A 16,018-nucleotide genomic window follows, 5' to 3' on the forward strand; every position below is an offset into this window, starting at 1 on the left:
CTTCTCTCCCAGCCGGCGGCCGGGAGGTGCTGCCGGGGGAGCTCCGCCCCGCTCCCCGCGCGCGGCTCCGCTCCGCGTTTTCCGGGCCGCGCCCCTGCGCTCGTGCGCCGATCCTCGGACGTGCGGGGCCGGCGCCGCTCGCCATTGGCCGCGCCGCCGTAGCCCCATGGGCGTGCGGGCCGCGCATTGGCCCCGCGCGCTGTCAGTCACCGCGTGGCTGCGTCAGGGCCGGGTGCGCGGCCCCGTTCCCTGCTGTGTGCGGGGCCGGCGCGGGGCCGGTGCGGGCGGGGCCGCGCCTCGCTCGTCCCTCGCTAAGATGGCGGCGGCGGCGGCGGCCGCGGCCGTGGCGCGGCTCGAGGGCCGGGAGTTCGAGTACCTCATGAAGAAGCGCTCGGTGACCATCGGCCGTAACTCGTCGCAGGGCTCGGTGGACGTGAGCATGGGCCACTCCAGCTTCATCTCCCGCCGCCACCTCGAGATCTTCACCGCCGCGCCCCCGCCGCCGCCGGCCGGCGCGGACGGGCCGCCGCCCCCGCCGCAGGGGGACCCCTCGGGCGGAGCGGGGGGCGACTTCTACCTGCGCTGCCTCGGCAAGAACGGCGTGTTCGTGGACGGCGTGTTCCAGCGGCGCGGGGCGCCGCCGCTGCAGCTGCCGCGAGTGTGAGTACGCGGGGCCGGCGCTCCGGGGCCCGCCGGAGGCCGCGGGTGCACATGGCGTGTGACAGGCGGGAGCGGGCCCGTCCTGCCCGCGCCTCCTCCGGCACCGCCCGGCACCGCCGCCGTGCCCTCCGCCGTGTCCTTCCCCCGCACGCCCGCCCCGCCGCAGCCCCGCACGGAGCGCCCGGTGCGGGCTGGAGCGGCCCCGGCGCTGGCGAACAGAACCGGGTACACCCCGGCTCCTGTTTACGGGTGTCAGAGGAAACCAGCCGGGCGGTTCTTAACGGGTCTGGGGGTGTCTGGGTTGAGGATTAGCGCTGGGGGAATCCTGTAGCCCCCTCGGTGCTTTGGCAGAACTGGAGGGTTGTTCTCCCTCGGTGCTCTGGGGGTTGTTCGGGTTTTGGTGGTAGTTTCTGCTGCTTTGCCTAATTTTAACGTTTATTCTTATGGGTAAACGGAATCATCCACGTGAAATGCTTCTGCTGGCCTTAGCGTTTTAAAATGTTTTCGTTACGTGACAACAAATGTTTTAAGAGGTTTTAAACGGTAATACATTCCTTTGCCATTACCAAACATTAACTGTCTGTGCAAAATGATTTTCTAGGGCAATACGTGAGGCCTGCCCACGACATTTAAGGATGTGTTGAACTGTAAATAAATGATCTGTGCTCTGAGGAGTCACATGTAGGAAAAGTGAAAGTGTTTTGGTTTAGTGTATTTTAGCTGCCTTGACTAAGAAATACCTAAAACGTTACGAGTGCTGTACCTTTATAAAGCACATACTATCAGTGACACAGCCTTAATGCCCTATGAGCTTTTAAACTGTGTTTAGGACATTGATGCTGTATATTTTCTCCTGTGTCTGCCTAATGTTAGTTTTCCCACCTGGTTTCTCTGTGAAAATCAAATTGTCTTACCTTGCTGCTTTCTAGGAAATGCTCATTCTGAAGGGCTTTAACAGTGCCAGTGTGTGTAGAGAGTTGTATAATCCTGAATATAGTCGGAGGACTTGTTTGACCTTTAACTGTCACTTCTGTTTTTGCTTTCTGTTTTTAATGTTAATAATTATTTGGCATGTGGTTATATGAAATGTAGATCAAATACTTTTTTTCTTTGTAAGTACTATGGTATAATATACTAATTGTAAGCACAATTGTACATGATCTGTGCTGATTTCAAACAGTCTACAATTAGTTGGAGTAATTGAGTCAGTAACATTCTGTTAAATGCTTAAGACCTGAGGAAAAAAGAAGTACTTCTTCTTCATGCTGTCCACTGATTTGTAATTTATTCTAGTTCTTTCCATCAGTGTCGCTTTTCAAGTGGAAAGAAGATTCAGAAGGATTTTTTGTCTCACTTTTTTATTGAACAGTGATGAAAAGTTGTGTGTAGTTAAAATTTCTTCACCAGTGAACGTGGGTGGTGGTGGTGCAGGAACTGGCATTTGCTCGAGTCGGGCTGTGTTCAGAGGTGACACCATTCCTTGGGCTGTGCATACACAGCCTTCAGTTTGCAGTGAGCTGGTGGAAATGGTTATGTCCTGGTTACAAATTGTAGGTGTGTTTACTAGCCATCCTGGCTAGTAAATAAAAGGTGCCCCTGGCCCGGGGCTGGAGTCACCATGCAGGGGGGGTGAGCACCACCTCGGAGGGCAGGAAGAGTCTACAGTGTCAGAGTTACACTGATGATTAAGAGCAAATGCTACTTTGTTGCTTTTGTAAAAATAAACCTGTTTCTAAAACACAAGTCTTACTGGGGTTGAATGGGGAAATAGTAGTTTCATTATTTGCAAAGCTTTTTTTTTTTTTTTAAACAGTAGTCTTCAGGCAAATTCAAAGTACTGTCTGTTCCTAGGAAGTCCTTACTGTGAATTGCTGGTGGTTAATATTGTTTGTAGTCCTGTTCTTGAGTTTTGTTGTAGATTTAACTGGTCACACTGAAGGTGGTCTCCTGGATTTTAAGAATCAAACTTACTTACTTCAGTATAATGTAAACATTAATTAACAGTTGAAATGTCGTGGGAAAGCGAGTAGTTTTGGTGTGAGCTCAAGATTGATGATTGCCAGCCTCCAGCTCAAGTAATCACCAGATCTATTTTTGTTGTTGTTTAATCCTACTCTGTTGCCAGTAATAAATATGCTTTGCCTATGACTACACAATCATCGGAAATTTTAATGGCAGGTGAAGTTTCAAAAACTCAGGGTGGCCTGTTCCTTCTGTTTGTTTTTAAGTGATCCTGCAAACCAAGAATGGAGGGTCCATCTCTGTTTTGTCTATTTAATAGTGACTTACAAAGGTGCCAAGTACAAAACTCTTACAGACTTGAAATGTCTTATTTACTTGTCACTAACAATTGTATGTAGTTCAAATGTCCTTGGGTCTTTTTTTTTTTTTTTGTTTCAACACAGTGTTTAAGTATGACTGCATTAATAATGTTACTGAACTCCCTGGTTTTGGAAGGAAAAAACAGAAATACACCTTGGTAGTCTCCTGCAAAACACACATTTTAAACATCTGGGGAAATTAAATTATTAATGTTAGAGTATACACTTACCTGTAATAAAGGCATATTTTTTCTACAGATAGAAATGTCATGAAACATGGAATTACTGTGCATTAAGATAAGTGTTCTGGTTGCTATTTTTAATGCTTCCCTGGAAGCCTCACTGGCAATTCAAATGTTGAAGTTATCAAGCAGGAGGTAATAGCAGTGGGAAGTGTGTTTTTGTTTTTGCAGTTCTTGACAGACTCCCATCCCTACTTGTGTATGTACAAACCAGCTGTCGTCTTATGAGATGAATCAAGTGGGGGTGGGGAGAAAAGAGCCATTTTTGAGTGTGTCCAGCAAGGAGCTCTCCTGTCAATGTCATGGCACACGTGGGATGAAAGAGGTTTCAGAGGCTCCTGCTCAAGACACCCAGATCAAAGCAGTGCAATTATTCTTCTGCAGCTACCTTTGAGATGCACAGGCTGTCCCTCTCCGGTTCGTAAAGTTCATGTTTTTTAATTGGTTTCATTTGCTGCTTGTGGAATTTCTCCTGCCTTCAGTGAAAGCATTGATTGGATATATTGCTAGGTAAATCATAACATCGATATTTGCTTTTGAGGTACTTGGCTGGAAAAATACCTTTTGTGCTGTGCAGAGCAGCGGTTGTTGCTGGAGCTGTTGTGTACAGCTTTTGGAGAGGCAGGATTCCAGACAGATGTAACTGATACAGCTGGAAAAACAGACAGACTTCTGGGTACAGCTTTGCTCTGAAGGAGTGCTTTTGTTTTGTTTTGATTTTGGGGTTTCTTGGATGTGCTTTGTGTATTGGCCTTTGAATTCACAGAAATCCTGACATCTTGGGCTTGACTGTTCTGGGGCAGTGTCTTACTCATTTTGACAAACCCGTAGATTTTTGTGTTTTAGTTACCACTTTTGGTTTTGCTTTTCTGGAAGCAGATTTGTGATTCATAAACAAGATACCATGAACATAGGAACAGCGTTTTTAAGTCAGAGCAGAGATGCATTTAGTCCATGACCTGCCTTCAGGAGTGGCCAGTAGCAGATGCCCAGGAAGGAGCATAAAAATGGTTTAAGACAAATGGTTGTGTTTCCCTTGGTTTTTGTTTTGGATCCAAAGTCAGAGTTTAAGTCTTGTTGAGTTAAAATAATTTACTGCTTGCATTTTTTCGCTCCTTTTTTTTAGTTGTTGAGTTTGGGTAAACCTTTTCTATCTGCAGTGTCTTTGGGTAGTGAATTCTGCAATGTAATTGGAGCCCGTGTTGGGAAAAATATCTCTTTTTGCTGAGTTTTTTGAACCTGACGCCTGGTAATTTCATTTGATCCAACTGAAGCTCTTTTATAGTAAGAGACAGTAAATAACTCTCCCATTCTGTCATTCATTCTGCAGACTTCTTTACATTACTAAGTGTGGGTGCTCTTACAGTAAATGACATCAAGTGCATTTTACTTTAGCGTAACGTTTACTGACTAATCCTAAGTCAAGCCTATATAGCTGAGAACTATAATTTTATTTGTTGGTATTCTCTTGCTTTTCCTCCTTGTAATGCAGAGGGCTGAACCAATAGTTTTAGTTTGGTCTTGTAGTCTGGAGCTACGGACTGGGGTTATTGCTGCCTTTAAGCAGTAGAAGTTTTCCTGCTGATGAAAGTTGGTCGATTCTGAACAAGCATCAAATGTATCTATTCCCTGAGTAAATTCTTTGGAAAAGTTAATTATGTTCAGTGTAAACTGCCCAGGAAACTGTGCAACAGATTGTAAAGAGCCTCAAATTTATCAGTGCACTTTCTTCTGTCATCTAATTGCAGTTATTTAAATTATGTGTGAAGTTGTGATGTCTGTTGTTGGAGCTGTGACTGCACATGTGCTCCATGGAAATTTCTCACTGGAAACATCTGCAGTTTGGCTTCACAGTGGAGGTGAAAGGATCATAACACTTCTTTGGGTAGTGTTCCTTGGTAGCTGAGGAAGAATGTGCATTGCTTGGTTTTGGATTATGGTTTATGTTCTAAAGGTTTTCTTATGAATAGAACAGTTAGATATTTTGAGCAATCAAAAAACCACATTTTTCAAGGAATTTGTGTTAATATATTCTTGCAGTCTGTACTTACAGAGTGTTGTAAGTCCCTCAGGCCATGTGGGCACCTGCTTTCTCCCTTCCTTGACACCACTCTTGACAGAGACAGTGGCTCGTGAGGGCGACAGCTGCCCGAAATGTTCGGGAAACCTCGTGCTTGATTTGTGTTCAGAGGTGTATTTTGGAGCTCCATACCGGCTGTATTAAAACTATCTATTACAAATTACCTCAGAGCATAAAACTAGGGAACATTGGACTTGGCTGTGACTTGACAGAATCAGACTCCAGAAACTTTTATTTACTGTCTCTGGCAGACACTGATCCTGTGCCATAGTGACTAATAAGGTCAACAGGGCTGTGTTTATAGGTGGGTTTTTGGCTACTTTAAAGTAGGATTTGCAAATGTCAAGCTCAGTAGAAGTAGTGTTCTCACTTAAGCAGATCTGATTGAAAAGGAGCGTGGGAGGACGAAGGTAGAGCACATATGATTTGAAATGAAAATAGAGATGAGCGGGAAGTTTCTATAGTAATAATTTGTTTTACAGTTGTTTCTGTCATCTCTTTTTTTTCATATTTGCCTCTCAATTACGCACACCTTCTGAGTGATTTCTTTTGTTGTTGTTAATAAAGCAGTGTTGCAAATTGTCAGACACCAATCAGGTGATTGAGGTAAAGCTTAAACAGTTTATATTTGGATTAATTCACATGCGATATGATTTTTCTGTTGGTATGATTGATATGTATATGAAATGTCCTTACCCAATTCTACAGTTTTACTGATCTTACAAATGTTCTTACATCTGTAGTTAGCTACAGGAGTAGGTACATTCTTTGTGTAGTTTTATGAAATACTACAAACTGGGAAATCATCTTTGTAGTTCTTTATCGTCTGTAAAGTTCCAGTTCTATGATAGAAGCAAGATTAGTGTAATTTTGGAAGAAAGGTGCAAAGTCAGTATTAAAACTGTCTGTTCCAAGAATCTGCAGTTGAAAGAGAGTTTTGAGATTCTTACTTCAGTTATAATAATGAGGTAGGAGATATGCAAATTAAATCATTCTTTGCATTGATTAAATCAAAATACCAAGGTGCCATGTTTGAGTAGTATGATACACTTAATCAATAGCAAAAGTAGTAAGTTAAATGAGCTAATAAAGAAAATATGTTAATCTTCCACCATGGCTTTTCAAAATAAACATGTATTATTGATTTGCTTATAGTTAGGTAAGGACACTGTCTTATAAATACTCCTTCACGAAGGTAGATGTGTTTTAGAGAATAATTCTGCTGTGGAGGAGTTCTGCTGCTCTTGGGTTTTTCTTTTTATTTTTTTGAGCATGTGCAATTGTCATGGAAAAAGCAAAAGATTTTTTTGCAGTCATGCCTGAGCTATCCAAAATAAGATTATGCTTCTCATTTGCTGTATTTTTCAATGAATGCAACAACTCGTCAAGACATCTCAAGTCCCATTAACTTATATAAAATTATGTAAAATACAGGAAAAAATACAATTTCAAAGGAAATCATGGATTTGTCGTGTGGTGTGAGGCCATGGCTTTTGCAGTTATAAGGAGTTTTCACAACAGTTCACTAATAAGCTGCTGTCTGTGCTGAAATACTGGGAAGGTGGTGGGTTTATCTGCTGCCTTGCTTGTTTTCATGATAAAAAGTTGATGTGTAGTGACATTTGTTTCCTGCGACTTCCTGCCTTTAAGGAGTTTTTTGACCTAGATAAAGCAGTCAGAGGGGAGGAACCATATTTATTCTGCAGCTATTCCATGTTGGATGGTATAGGAAATAAATGTTCTGTTCTCCAGTTAAGATTTCCCTCACTGCTGTTCTGTCACTGAAGGGAGCTGAGGCTTCAGTGAGTTACACTCAGTGAACACTTGCAGAGCTGGTGCAAATTTTTTGACATCATTTTTTACAGGGCAGAAGAAGGTCTGTACATGCTTGGAGTCTGTTTCTTCACGTTTGTGTGTGTGATTCTGCTGCAGCCCCTGCACGTGCAGCTTTGTCCTCTTAGGTTCTGCCAAGCAGGAGCTTGGACAAAGCACTGTCTCCGTGTGTGCCGGTGGGAGGAAAAGTTTCAGTATTCAGAATTTCAGAGTGTCTTAATGAATATTAATACGAACACAGCACTTTTGTGTTTGTCCATGTGCACCAAATGAAATGAAAACCCTGAGCCCATTGACAAGCAGTTCTGTCCCTCCAAACGTTCCTGTTGACTTCAGCAAGGCAGCTCCTGTGGATAAGGATGCCCATGGAATTGAGCTTTTGGGGAACCAGAGCAGTAAAGTAAAAAAGCTGGAGTCCTGTCATTATCAGAGTGTTAAGAAGTGGAACAAAATCGGTATAAAGTTGACTGGAATTAATTTTAATTCAGTGCTGGTTTAAGGCTTAACTTTAAGAATTACAGAAGAAAGCTCCAGCCAAAGCCTTGCTGAAAGCAGAAGTGACTTCAGTGTTAGATCAGACTGCTCAGCACCTTGTCCATTTGGATTCTCTGGGGTCGGGGGTAGCTATAACTATATCAAGTGCTTCATGTAACTACAACCCCATATTGAAAAAAATACTGTCTGTGTTCCCAATAGCAGAACTTTCAGAATGCACAGGCTGGTTAGAATAATGTGCAGCTTAGTGCTAAATCGTGGTAAGAAATACCTGATCACTACTGGATTTTGTGTGGTGATCTGGAGTAAATGCATTTACTGATAAATATTTACCGTGTTGTGAACATTGTCCTCACAAATAGTGAGGGCAAAAAATAGAATGAATCAATTGAAAAAAACCCCAAAACTGTCATTTGGAAAAGTACACAGGGCAGAACTGTAGAGTGAAAGCCATGACTGTAGAGAGATCATGAGATGCCTGTTCTGAGATGATGTGTCAAAGCATTGATGTGATGACTGTGTGGAAATTGGGGAGTGGCAACGGGTGCTGGAGCTTCACATCGTTCTGGAATCAGTTCTGTGTTAAAGAATCTTGCAGAACTGCAAGGATTTAAGTGGAGGGTTGCTAAAAAGAGTTGAAAGCTGGAAGAAGTCCCAAAGAGTGGGGGACATAAGGGGTTCAGTATGCTTGTTTTATCCAAAAGGAGTGTGAGGTGGATGGCTTGGTGTAGATCATTTCTTGGGGCTGAATTAGAGTACTAAAGGCTCTCTAATGGATCACACACACTCTGGTGTGGAACCAGAGGCTGTAAACTAAACTGTCAAGGTTTGAATTAAGCTGTGTTGGAATAGTTTACTTTCAAGAGTGGTGGGATATCTATCTCACCGTCTTCCACTGATAAACAAAAAAATAACCTTTGCTGTAGTCAGACCTAGTGACGAGGTGCAGAGCAGGTATGGCTGGGTGACATATCATGGCTTAGGGTTACAAGAGGTAAAGCTGAAGCTTCTTTACTTCCTCTGCAAGTCTTCTTTAATAAACTGTCATGGGGTTATAGCAGGAGACCATTTTATTACGTGTTTTAACAAAGAGTCAATATTTATCCTGGGTTTAAATTAAATTTACTTCTGAAGCATCAAACATGCAGTTGGGCATTTGTTTATTTACACTTGCCCGTAGTGTTCTCACACTGGTGTTGATGCTTTTGTTCACTGGGTCATAGTCTTTGTATTGGAGTACACTGTACTGTTTTAGAGATAATTTTTGTGTAATATAAAGTGATTCTGTGAAAATTTTTGTTCTTCAAGTAAGTCTTAGATGCAGCTTATGAGATATAAGCTGCTTAATTCTTGTGTTGATAAGAAATCAGGGTAGTGTATCATGGAAAGGGTCTTTATACCTTGTAGTGAACTTAAATTCAAGTTTTTTAAATCACTTAAATGAAGATTAAATGCATGGTTTTGATTCAGAAGTGGTGTGGATGAATTAGTGTATTGATAGAAGTTACTTTTAGATTCTGATTTTCACTGATGTGTTCCAGTATGGGAGCAGGTATTTTGCCTACCCTCTTCCTTCTTTTCTTCCTTTTTTCCCTGTCACAGCTGGGAAAAAGTAGTTTAACTTCCTTTGAAGCATCAGTTTCCTCAAAAAGATATAGCTGAAATGTTGGTGTCTTAGCACAGTGTACAATACAGGTTTTACTACCTGTAAGGTAGAAGTCTGATTATTTATGAAGATATAAACACAGTTTTCTAGCTTTTGTTTGTTTGTTTTGATGTTCTCTGTTGTTTTTTAAGACTGAGAGTACAGGAAAAATTTCATTTATCACTTTGTATTGTCCTCTGGACATATTTGGGTGTTGTAGGCAGAATATAAATTGAGCAGAGAAGGCCTAGACATGCAGTTTATACACTTCCGTAGTAGTCAAGCTTGTTAGTTACAATCAGTGCAGTAAACACCAAGGGAACTAGTTGGGAAGGATAAATGATGGAAGCTGGCTCTTACAGAAAAGAATTTCCTTCCTTGGGTGGTTCCACAGTCTTCTGGCCTTTCTAGACAGGTGAAGAAGGCCTGCAGAGCAATGAAGGAGACAGAGAAATAAGATTTTTAAATGAGTAAGGCTTAGAGAAGGGTGAATTTATTCACATGAAATTCTCTGTGGGGATAAGTTCAAATTTGAACCAGAGCAAACTGATTATTTAAGTAAGTAAAAATAAGGGTAAAGAGGATAAATGCTGTCAGGCACAGGGTGGGATTCTTGAGGTTGCCATCGTGCAGGGCCAGGAGCTGGACTCTGATCTGTGTGGGTCCCTTCCAGCTTGGAGTATTCCATGATTGATTTTAGCATCATATCCTGTACAGATTAGAAAAATGGAAGAAGACAATTCAGGTGATACATGGGAAAAATGAGGACACAGGCCCAAGGTGTTTTGTTTTAGAGTATGGGCAGGATATTCTGAGGTTTGTAGTTGTGTGAAGTATAAGGGTGTGCTAGGAGGCTTGAAAAAAGATGGAAGATTAAGATCATATCAAATTTAAGAGCTGAGGCTGAGAAGCAATACAACTGTTAGCCTTATAGAATGTAAGGAGTCTCTGACTTGGATATTTAATTGGGGGTATGTGATTTGGAAGGATCTGGGGTTTCACATTTTGGGTACATGGGCTGTGCTTTGGTGAACATCTGAGCTAAGGTTTCACTGCTGCTGTAATGGAGCATGGGAGTGAAGGTCCTGTTTTCTGCCGTGCTCCTGGCTGCAGGATGGCCTGTTCTTGGAGCTCATCATGTTGATGATGAGATGTTGGGAAGTTCATCATGTTTAGATGTTCATATGCTGCTGCTGTCTGCTTTTTTTGCTATTTTTGGGTGCTTTGCTGTTGCATTGAAGTGGCTCACAGAGAGGTCTGGCAGGCAGTGGAGTTGGCATGAAGTATGTGGTGGGCCTGCACAGACTTTGGGCAGCAGTCAGCTGGCTGGGACTTGTGGAATTGTACATTAAGGAGTTGCAGTTATAAGAGCTGTTATGCTATATGAAATAAAAATGGAAAGGAAAAGATTCAAAACGGTGTAAGACCAAAACTAATTTTGGTATACTAAAAAGCACTTGCAATGTAATGTAAAAATGTTTCTATCCTAAAAGTTCTTGTGACAGCATGCTTTTTGGTAAAGGGATATGTTAAATTAAAAAATTTTTTAAAAAAGGTGATTCTAAGTAGATAGGATGCTGACATGACTCAGTGGCGTCATACCTTAGGTTAATCTGTGCTTTCTGGATCTCTGTTTTTATCTCTCCGTAAATGTGAATACACAGAGAAAACATGAGAGACAAAGGGGTATGAGTTCCTTGGCTGCAGATCATCTAGTAGCAGAGGACAGAGTTAATGTATGGTCTGCATTCCATATACTAAATCACCCTGGCTCCTGCCTAAATCCAGGCTTTGCTGCACAGGTCACTAGTCCAGTTGGTGGTATATTGTGCAGTAGTGGAGTTACAAGTTCTAGAGAAAATTGAACATTAAGGATATAGTGGTGGTAGATGGTATTTTTCAAAATGTTATGTGTTGGTTTTGTTTGTAGTGTGTGTGGGTCCCAAAAAAAGCCCTTTTATCTCAGAAATAAGACTTCTCTATCTGTAAGGCAGGCAGGTGAGTGACTAGAGTTTGTGCAGCATTCTGTGGACTGCCTGAAAGAAAAGCATTATTTTGAAGGTAATTGTAAAAACTTTACTGATTTTTTTACATGTCTTTCATTGCAGGGACTGCTTATATGGATAGTACTTTTTCAGAAAATACATAAATCTGCTGAAGTTGACAATGCAGGTAGATCACACATGATTTGGATTTCCTGTGGTGTCTTTTGAGGGCCTCAGCTTGATAGGTTGTAGAAACATCTCAAACAAAGGTGTGGTTTGGAGAGAGTTTTTGCTTCTTTATGCAGGACAGCAAATCCAGAGTGCCATCGAAGGGAAACATTATTATAGTAATTCCATCAGTGGAGTTGATCCAGCCTTCCAAAACCACTTGGGTAGCAGGCTTGGAAGTAGCTGTGCATTAGCTTCCTGCTCTGATGGAACTGACTGCTCACCCTCACTGTGAGCCTTCTTCCAGGGGGAATGAGGTGCAGCATTTCAGGGAAACCTTCCCTTGCAGGAGGAGCAGATGATAACAAATATCACCCTTCATTCCTGTGCACTGTTTGGTGGACTTGGATGCTGACAGAGGTTAGTAGGAGTGAGTTACATAAATGTTCATCAGGCAAAACCCTGCTTATCATTTCCAGAGATGAAAGCAGTAAATAATGCATTAAGCAAAGAGGTGTTCAAGGGAGTTAGTTGTTTTCTTTCTTTATGTGGATGTCCTGGGTGTGGCTGGGTTAGGCTCACATAAGATTCTAGAGGTGTTTCTGTCTCATCTGCCTGAGGTGGTGTGTTGGTATCATCACTTCATACACTTATTTTGGAGAAACCAGCCAAAGCACTTGTGTGTGGGTCTAACCCAGGATGTTTTTATTACCAGGGAGAGGGGTTTGGTGACTTTGGTTCTCTCTGCCCTTTCGTATTACTGAACATTTTTGCTTTTAGTAGCATTAGGGGGCTGCAAGGCAAACGCTGAACTTTGTGTTCAAATGCTATGAAAACCCTTCTTTGAAGAGCGTGCAATATATTCTGAAGTAACTTTATTAAAATTACTAGATTGGGTAGTAAGATTCTGGTAGAATGATGAAATGCATCCTCATGCAGCCCTACTCTCAGTGAGACTCTCAAGATCCTGGCACCACTTTTGCAGCTGCATTGCTGAGTGGAAGAGCAAATGCAGCAGTTTGAGGTGGTTCCCCTCTGCTGGGAATGCAGGTTCTGAAATGAATGCAGGGCTGAAGTCTAAGTGTAGGGTGGGCTCTACAGTTTGTGGTTGGGTACAGTATTATTCATTCAGCTTTCTAGATATTGATAATTGCCACAGACATTTTGGACCTGGAAACCACAGTGTTTCAGTTGAAATGTTCATGTGACAGGCGCGTGTAGCAACACCGGAAAGAGATGCAATAGGTAAAAACCACAGGAGAAGTTCAGTTGTTTGTTTATCCTCCTAAATTGAAATTCAAACCTTTGTTTTTAAAGCCTTTTCCTGGTGTTGGTCTGTCCATAAAGCTGAGAAATGCAACTAGTCTATTAATATCAACCCTTTCTGTAACAAAACTTCATTAGGACTGAGATTCTGCCAGAATTCTGTTTAAACTTTTAAAAATATTCAGTTTTCTTTGTTTCTTTCTCTGTTTTGTTTTTTTTTTTAAGATTTTTTGGTGGCCCAAGACGCTGTTTTCTCATATAGTAATTTTTCCTTAACTGCATCATAGGTATAGGGAATATTACCTCAAATAGGAAAAATCAGCACTAATTGTTAAAGTGGCAGAAGATAAAATGAAAAACCTCATTCACAGTTGAGAGAACTCAGATCCTTCTACTTTTCTCTGTTTTACACATAAAAGTTGAATTCAAAGCAACTCCTGATGAAGGTTTTAAATTTCCTTCATGAATTTTGGCCTGTTATGAATGGTTTTTGCTTTCTCCTGCAGTGCAGGCAGCCAGAGCACTCATCTGCCAGCACACCCTTGTACACAGATGTTGACTTTCCTGTCAGTAGTGAAATAGCCCTGCTTGTTTTATGGGGTGGTTATTCTGAGGCTGGAAGATTGTTGAGCCTGGAAGAGATCACTAACCCCAGCTTGCTACTTAGCTATAAATAAGTTTGGTCTGCTGTGGACTAGTAAGTACTCAAGATTCTTACGTGAGGTTATTCACTCTTATCTAGGGCTATCAGCAAACTGGGTGGTTTGAAACCTTTAAAGAAAAGAAGCATGCAAGCCTTGCAAAAGAGTCAAAGAAGCATTTGAGTATAAATAATTCAGCCCTCAGCCAGAAAGACAAAACAAAATTCTGTAAAAGCTTTTAAGTTTGGGGGTCACGTTTTAAAGTTATTTTGGCTTAATAGTAGCTGAAGGAAAGATTATTTGTATTTGTGGATGTGCATTCTTTGTTTTAGCTGCAGTGTGGCTGAAAGCGTGCCATAAAATAATTGAACATCATCTGAAGAGCTTGAAAGCATGGTTACATAGAATACAAAATAACCGTAGTGTGGGGGAGTGTGATTTTGAGTACAGGGAGAAGAAACTGAGTAAGGTGGTTTAATCAAAAAATGTTGGTTGTAAAAATCAGACTTTTCCACAGTTTTTGAAATGAAAAAAGAGAAATCATGCTGCTGTGGAAATGAACCTGGGAGATGGCAGTGTAGGAATGTGTGGTCCGGGTTTCTTTGTTTGGGAGGCTCGAGGAGGCAGGGTGTGGTTTTGGTAATTCTCATAATACTCCTCTGATTCCATTCTTTTAGTGAAAGGTGTTGATGTGCCTTATTCCCAAGAAAACTCTAGTTTCTGCAACTTGTTCTCTTTGCAACAACATTTGATGCTACAGCATTCGGTGGTTTTCTTGTTCCTCCAGTTCAATTCCTTTTTTGGAAGGTCTAAGTAGTTTAGGGTTAATTACTCTCAGATAAATATAGGTAAGTCCCAGGGGGGTTGGGAGCCTGTTGCAGTGATATTGCACTTCAGCTGGGACATCCCTGGGCTCTGGCTGGGGAAGCATTGGTTACTGGGTGTGTTACACCAGCACAGTTTTGTCCTTCTTGTGACTGTTTTGTTTTTGTGGGAGCTGCTTGTTCCAATTTTCCCCAGGAGATGTAAAGAAGAGAACATACACAGCTGTCCTGTGTTTTTCTAGGGATGTTTTGTGGTAAATAAATTGCTGACTGAGAACATACTGACAGTGTCTGACACAGAGCAAGGAGCTGGGCTGATCAAGTTCTTCACTGAATGAGGAGACTTTTATTTTTAAATCCGAAAGGTCCTTAGATACTTGTGATGGTTCACACCATCTTTAAGTCATTAGAATAACCCTCTTAAAGGTGTTCTAAATGGAGACAGGATTTGACTTGTGCAGGTAATGATTTAATACAAAAATACAAAGGAAAGAGCAATCGCTCTGGGGGATTTCAAAATGAAAATACTACATGATAGGTATTGAAAGGGAAGTAAATAGATCTAATAGTAGCTACTGGTTTGGGTGCTGAAGGGGCTGATTGGGTCAGAAAGGAGTGGGCAGCAGATGGGTGATCCTTCCCCAAAAGGATCCATGTGTCAGCAGCAGAAGCAGCATTCTTGTACGACTTTGACAGGAGTGGAAATGTCTGTAGAGTGGGGAGGCAGAGCTGGCTGGTGCAGACAGCAGGTGTTTGAAGTTGCATGTTTGAACTCCATCTGAATCAAGTTTTTCCCCCCCCCTGTGTTTTGGAGTCTTAAAACATCACCATTGCATTTCACTGTCATCTGGGCCACGGGTGGCATCGTGTTCTGTATTGCTGTGTTTGAGGTGGTGAATGCACAGAGGAACTGAGCACAGCTTCAAAGGGTGCTGAGCAGTTTAAATGTGTGTACAACTCAGTCATAGCCTGGATCCAGGCACAGAGTGGCCTTGAGGAGCCACAGACACTACAGTAGTCATTTTATGTAATCTTAGATAAACTGAGTCTGCTGCTTTTAAAGGTTGCTTCACGCTACCACTGGTTATATTTAATATAAGCTCTTGAAGTGAGTTAGTGCCAAGCAAAGCATTGTTTGGAGTATGGAGAAATAACCTGTGAGCCAAAATTAGCCTGTGTTCGTGTGGAGTGGTGTGTGTTTCGTCAGGGCTGCCCAGATCGTGTCGTCCCTGAAGGCAGCACATTTCAGCTTTAAATGTTTAAGCTATTACAACATGGAACATGCTGGTGAGTGGTGCCAGTAACATACGCTGAACATATGACCAGCACATGCCCCCACTTCAGCCTAGGCCATGAATTATTTACTTTTTGTTACAAGCTGTTTATTTTTGAGAGGTTTTCTCCCCTCTGTCAGTGTCAAGCACTGAGCCTTTTGTTTCTTTTTTTTGTTTTTTTTTAATCTTCTTTTCTGCACTTGCTACTGATTCTGTGTTTCTAAAATTCTCTGCTGTGTTTACCACCACCCCCACCCCTATTTTGTTGTGCTCATTCTCTTAGGCTGCCATCCTGGGTAACTCCTGTGGTAGTGTGTTTGAAACTGTGGAGACCAGTCTGATTATTTTCAGCTGGTAATTGAGAGATAAAATGACCTTACACTTAATCTTTTGGGACTTGGTCTATGTTCATTAGTTAGCTGTGATACCTCTTCTTTGTGTCAATTTTTTACTGTTATGTTTCACATCTGTAAAATGGCAGGGTTTTTCCCTCATCCCTTGTCATCTTTGGTTAAATAAATGATGTGAAGCAGACACTCCATAGGCCTTTTCTCATTTTAAACTGATTTTTGATGACAGCTCAA

At 42.0% G+C, this 16,018-nt stretch overlaps 1 protein-coding gene across 1 annotated transcript in view; it reads left to right on the forward strand.

The window, feature by feature from the left end:
- The first annotated feature begins 292 nt into the window (after positions 1-292).
- FOXK2 (forkhead box K2) overlaps positions 293-16,018 on the forward strand; it is a 46,565-nt gene continuing 30,839 nt past the window's right edge. The window contains exon 1 of the mRNA XM_048324042.1: positions 293-660. Coding sequence (XP_048179999.1) covers positions 317-660 — 344 coding nt within the window. The 5' untranslated portion in view covers positions 293-316. The remainder of the gene's footprint in view (positions 661-16,018) is intronic.

Source organism: Corvus hawaiiensis, chromosome 19 (assembly GCF_020740725.1).
Source record: "Corvus hawaiiensis isolate bCorHaw1 chromosome 19, bCorHaw1.pri.cur, whole genome shotgun sequence".
Classification (NCBI taxonomy): domain Eukaryota; kingdom Metazoa; phylum Chordata; class Aves; order Passeriformes; family Corvidae; genus Corvus; species Corvus hawaiiensis.